The sequence below is a fragment of the Sardina pilchardus genome, chromosome 10, assembly GCF_963854185.1.
Source record: "Sardina pilchardus chromosome 10, fSarPil1.1, whole genome shotgun sequence".
Lineage (NCBI taxonomy): Eukaryota > Metazoa > Chordata > Actinopteri > Clupeiformes > Clupeidae > Sardina > Sardina pilchardus.
This window is the reverse complement of record NC_085003.1, coordinates 10348202-10353922: the sequence shown is the minus strand read 5'-3', so window position 1 is coordinate 10353922 and position 5721 is coordinate 10348202. Positions and strand designations below refer to the sequence as shown.

General features: G+C 39.7%; 1 protein-coding gene across 2 annotated transcripts; it reads right to left on the bottom strand.

Annotated features, from left to right (window-relative positions):
* Positions 1-694: 694 nt before the first annotated feature.
* Positions 695-4054, bottom strand: nudt21 (nudix hydrolase 21). 2 transcript variants are annotated; one of them, XM_062547729.1, is made up of 7 exons: positions 3751-4053; positions 3320-3520; positions 3084-3147; positions 2884-2973; positions 2680-2755; positions 2420-2534; positions 695-1117 (listed from the first exon to the last, which is right to left on the bottom strand). In XM_062547729.1, exons 1-7 carry the CDS (start codon positions 3867-3869, stop codon positions 1096-1098), a joined length of 687 nt encoding a protein of 228 aa, XP_062403713.1. In that variant the 5' UTR covers positions 3870-4053; the 3' UTR covers positions 695-1095. The 2 variants fall into 2 exon arrangements, with proteins under 2 accessions (XP_062403713.1, XP_062403714.1); XM_062547730.1 differs by lacking the exon at positions 695-1117 and adding an exon at positions 1124-1801 and having other exon boundaries at positions 3751-4054.
* Positions 4055-5721: the final 1667 nt, after the last annotated feature.

The following is a 5721-nucleotide window of genomic DNA, read 5'->3' as shown; positions in this document are numbered from 1 at the left end:
AAGCATATGAAGAATGGACACTATATTTTGAAACCTGAAGGTTTTACTTACCCACAGAGGGGGAGTCTCTTAAGACATTAAGTAGCCTAGTTTGTATTTACATTATTTTTAAATACCCTATCAACAGCCCTGTGCAGAAAATAGTCTGAGAAAATAACCGTGAATGAAGGTCATTAAGCCACAAGAGCACCACGTCTAGCCAGCACATTTGTCTGTGACTAACAAGGGACAAGGGACACCAAAATGGTTGATGTAAATGGAAGTATTAAGGGCTGGGCAGAGTTGCATGATAGCTATTCAACAATTAGCCAATCATGTTTTTATAGTTTTGGTACAATTTCAAATTAATTTTGATGGTAGGCCTATGGATAGTTTTGCCTCCAAGAATGGATATGTTATTTATATCATGAGTCTCTACATGCAGTGAATGTACACACAATTGAGGTCTTCAGAATCTTTGGGTGAAATGTTTTTGTTGTTGTTTTTCCTCTTATGAAGTTTGTAGGTGTCTGAAAATGAATTTGTTCATTTTCAGTTCTGGAAAAGAGTAAAGTAAACGTATGGCAAACCCAAAATAGAATCTGCTATGATAATACAATACATTAAAGAGAGAGACTGCCCTTAAGGGTGGATGCTGAAAATACCATAAATAGGTGTCTGAACATGGTGACTGTAATTGGAAATAAACAGTAACTCCCATGGAATTGTTTATTTAAAAAAATGGAATGGCAGATGTACAAAGATGTAAAATCAAAACATTGCAGTGCACACATATTTTTACTACAAACATTTTATTTTCTCTTGATCAAACATAAAAATACAACGACAAATTCACAGAAACCAGATTTTAACAGACCAGATTGAGGTTTTTTTTTTTTTGTCTTTTTTCTTTCTTTTTTTTTTAAGAGTTGGGGGGGAAATCATTTCACATTGACTAAACTGAAAGTTGAAAAAAAGTATGTGTAGCTGTGAGGTCCTTCCTTGGTTCGTTTCCTTTTTAGCCTCCAAGAACTCCACTGAGTTCCTCAGTACAGAAATCACTTTCCCACCACCTCTCACAGAGATGCTCAGTTGGTCCCAAACCATCTGTATACCTCAGTTGTAAATGAAGTTAAACCTGTGGAGAAAACAAACAAACATCACCACTGAGAATGACATGGGACTACATTCTTCCAGCAAAAAGTTCATGCCCAACTCAGAATACATCAGTTGTCGGTATCGGTCGGTGCTCGCATCAAGGGCTTGCGGTCTGTCTAGATATGCCGCTGATTGGATCATAAACGGCCACAGCAAGAGAAATGTTGGTATTTGTGGGTGCCCACACAAGGGCTAGCGTTTTGTTTGGTTATGTTGCCGATCGGATCCTAAACAGCCACAGCAACAAATGGGATTGACTGAAGAATTTGTTGATATTTGTGGGTGCCCGGATCAAGGGTTTGTGGTCATGTTGCTTATCGGATCATAAACAGCCACAGCAACGAAGACGAACGACCGAAGAATTGGTTGGTTTCGTTGATAGAGAACCCATCATGAGTGTGGAGGGGGGGTGGGTCTGAGACATCAGACACCATTGTTGAGCCTTCTGGGGTTGTGGTGGGCCTAATTCAACGAAATTCTGATGGAGGAAGGTGCCTGCTTGATACTTGAAGGCTGCTCTGTTGGCGATGTTTTTTTTGGCCCATAAATGTTGCTTTGTTGGTGATTTTTGTTTTTGATGGTAAATAGGCCTGGTTGTTGACTGGCTGCGGTGAGAAATCCCCTATCTATAGCATAAGGAATTTAACACAGCTCCTGTGTATATCTGAAATTACAACAGCACACAAAGATTCTCACTGTACAATAAAAAAAAAAATGCCCAGTAAGACAAATACATTTAACCTATGTATACACACACACACCTTCATATTTGGCAACATCAATCAGTTAGGGAAGGGACTGACCCATTCCACACAAACAACTGAAATGATCACCAAATTTGGGGTTTAAAGTAGCTGTAGAATACATTAATAAACCTTAAAAGAAAATCCCAGCGATTTTTCCCACAGATCTCTGTTCCTCAAGTTCACACAGTACTGTCAGCACAAAAAACAAATTTGAAAAATCGGCTTTACCTAAATCGTGTTGCTGCTAGAACTGCCAGGCAGCTACAGTGCTACACTCCAGAAGCATGTTCATGACCCCAATGATTATGCCACAGAGTGTGGCACAATAGCTACCAGGCAGCTCTAGCAACAATTCGAGCTCGGTAGAACCAACTTTTTTCATCTATTTTTCGTACCAATAGTACTCTGTGACCTCGAGAAACAGAGATTAATGTGAAGAATTGCCAGAATTGTCCTTTAAGGATTCGGTTTGTAACCCCGGGAAGGTAACATGTTAAGGTAACTATGATCGGTCAGACATGAGAGCACAGTCCTACCTGCTTAACAGCTGTGGGAGACTGGAGATAATGGGTCCGTAGCCTGGAGCATTGTCGTAGAGTTCAAACAGAGGCGCTGCCACCAGTTTGTAGTTCTTAGGCACGGCAAACAGTGCTAAAGTGGCAAAGATGGTCAAAGAAATAAACAATTGAAGTGGTCAGTGGCAGTGCAAGGTGACAGGTACAGTCTCGCATATCTCCTCACTTGTGGTAAATCTATACACATAATGGACAGAAAATATAGAACGGCATGTTCTTACCTTTTTCCTGTAGCTGTACTAAGAACAGTTTCTTGTGCTCTTTGGGCTTGGTTATATGTGCAGGAATGTAGGGGTACTGAAGAACAAGAAATCATGTTAGTTCATCAATGCTGTTTAACCCAACCTTGAGTCAGAGTGCATAATGACAAGCTTCATGACCTGTCTGTAGTTTAATAAAAAATAAAAATCTACCATGGAACTGACCTGTGGGGGCTCAAAGTTTGGCCTCCACCAATTTCCAATGCAGTCATCAATCACCCAGTCTTGCTTTACTCCATCTTGCCTCCCCAAAATCTAACAAACATAAGGAGACAGTTGTGTGAATGGCCATATTCCTACTGAGAGGTTAGACATGCTGTGCAACGTTGCGGTGACGATGTGAATATGAAGGCTGTAACTTGTACCTCTGTCATCAAACGTTTTAGGCCTTCCACCTCATCTTCACCTGGATTCAACTCTCCACCTGGCCTGCAGATACACAAGTTATACGTGCGTGTGAATAGTATGTTTGCAAACAGTGATACGCGCCAATAAATCGAATGAATGTGTGAATGTGTGATGGATACGATTCATTGGAAAAAACTCGTGTGCTTCTTTATGAATTATGCTACACCACTAGGAAGCAAACGAAGTTACTTACAGTTTAAAGAACGTAGTTCCAAGCTGCAACAAGAGAACGTGAGGCAATCTGTGTTCGTGTACAATGAGGACTCCCTCCACCGTCCTCCTCATTCCAATCTTCTCGAATTCTTCACGCATTCGCTGGAACCGAGCAGCTACAGAACTGTCTTTCTCATACAAAGGTTCTTTTGTACCAAATGTGTAATTCGTAAGCGGGTACCTAAAAGAGTGAACGAAACAAAACTAGTATGAAAAACGTAAGAGGGCAATTACTTAACTAGCTGACTTGTGAATGAGTCTTTGTCAAAGTGTTCTAAGTTAGCAAGCTAGCCTATCGGCTAACAGAAGCCAACTTGCAAATGTTACAAATGCTATCTGGCGACATAAAAAAACAAACAAACGTTTATTTAATTCCAGACATGGTTTAATATGTTGATAAACAGTACTTACAGGTTGATGGTTCTCTCAAGGGTTAGAGGTTTGGCTGGCGGACTGATGTATTTATTCCCGAATTGATTGACTCCACGGGGCCAACCGGTTGATGATCGGTTGGGTGGAACGACCGACATAGTTGAAGCACAATTATTGCTACTTATGTGTAAACTATTATATGCACTATTATGTGCCCTCGACGATTACAGTAGAAATGCAAACTACTATAATAATCCGTTTAAAAGTGGAGGTTGTATTATCGTGCAAGAAAACGCACTACTCCACTTGAAACTACATCCGGGTTATTCAGGTGCTAAATTTTACGACCGTTCTGCGACACACACGGCAGGTTTACGACATGTGCATTTGAGGCCACAACACCATAGACATTCTCTGTGACCACAGATATTAATTTAACCAGTCAGTGGCACCATAAGGGCTCTGGTGGCACTGATCTATAAAATACTTTCTTTATAGATCAGTGGCCAGTAGGAAGGATCTTTCCCCAAATTACCAAAATACCCTCTCTAGATCCTGGAGGTTTTTGAAGGGTGTGAAAGCCCTTCACTTTTAACTTTGTTTTGTTTGGTCTTGTTGATTGTCGGATTTGTCAACATTTAAACAACATTTAAAAAAAAATAAAAAATAGATAGGCTAGAGGTATTCTTTTTTATGCACAACTATGTTACTGATCTGTGCACAGAACCCATAAGATAACACAGCCCAACTTTTCTAGTGACACCAAAGATTGCAAATAGCTAAATCTGACAAACAAACAAACAAACGCCATTATCAAATATAAGCCTACTTCAACACTTTCAACACTAGGGATCTTTGCCGACTCAATACTACAATAATGAACGATATTAATTTAGAGCGCTTGAATTGATCAAATTGAGTGTTTTGACTGTCGGAACAGGGAGGCATGTTGAGCAGTTACCAATGTAACCCCTTGAGGTCGCTCTTCTTCAACCAATTACTTGTTGGCGTGTCTTAAAATAAAAAGGACAAAACTGTTTGCATTTTCCAATGGGCAGAACCGCACTGTGGAGGTAGGCTATGCAGAAAGTGGGCTGGGTCCATCCTGTGGGTCGCAGACAGGTGCACAGTGGGCATCTTTTCATGCATTGAAACGTAACATAGAGAAATTGTGTGACAAATTGAAGGACTACCAGAGGCTCAAAAAAACCATAACAGTGTGATGCTGGATTTAGCCTGTGAGTGGAAGACTGATCCTATTTTTGTACAATTAGGGGGAGGAGTTGCTAACCAGTAATCACATTATCAATAGGCTACCCCTTGAAGACATGCAATCCATTTTTGTGGTCTAGCTCTAATTAGGCCTAGGCTACTACTTTTTTTTATATCAGGAATAGATTTCTATAGTGTTTCCAAACAATCTTTAAGTTTACAAGACCTGACCTTTAAAGCTTCACTCTTGCCAAAGATAATGTGATTGCTGTAATTAACTGTTGTTTGTTGCTAGGGCAATCATATTGGTTGCTAGGTGAATTTATGATTCATTATGATGGTGGTTGCTAGGTCGTTGCTAGGGTAATTTAAATGGTTGCTAGGATGTTGCTAGGGTAATCATAATTGTTCCTATGCTAAATAAACCCAAACCCCTACCGATTCTGAGTTAAATATGAAAGGTAACATGACATTCCTCATTAGCCTATTTGATATTAATTATAGTTTGGTTGGGGAAAGTGGGGTCTTGATTTAAGGATACATAGAATTAAGTTGTACATCTACGAATGATAGTGAATGATAAGATAACACAACATAACATAAGATAATACGGTAATGTCCGTTTACAAATTTGTCTTGCATTGCAACTCAACAATCAGTCATAGAAAGACATTAAAAATAACAATAACATTCAAAGTCATACAATAATTCATACCACATAACAGGTGTAGCCTACACTAAATGTCCATTAGACGAGGAGTGAGGGATCTACTTTACTCTCCTCTGCTGATTGAGTAA

Coding starts and splice junctions, on each gene's coding strand:
- nudt21 (XM_062547730.1), bottom strand. CDS start 3,869: ATGTCGGTCGTTCCACCCAACCGATCATCAACCGGTTGGCCCCGTGGA. Junction 3,521..3,750: donor CTTGAGAGAACCATCAACCT/GTAAGTACTGTT, acceptor TCACTCTTTTAG/GTACCCGCTTACGAATTACA. Junction 3,148..3,319: donor GGAACTACGTTCTTTAAACT/GTAAGTAACTTC, acceptor GTGTATCTGCAG/GCCAGGTGGAGAGTTGAATC.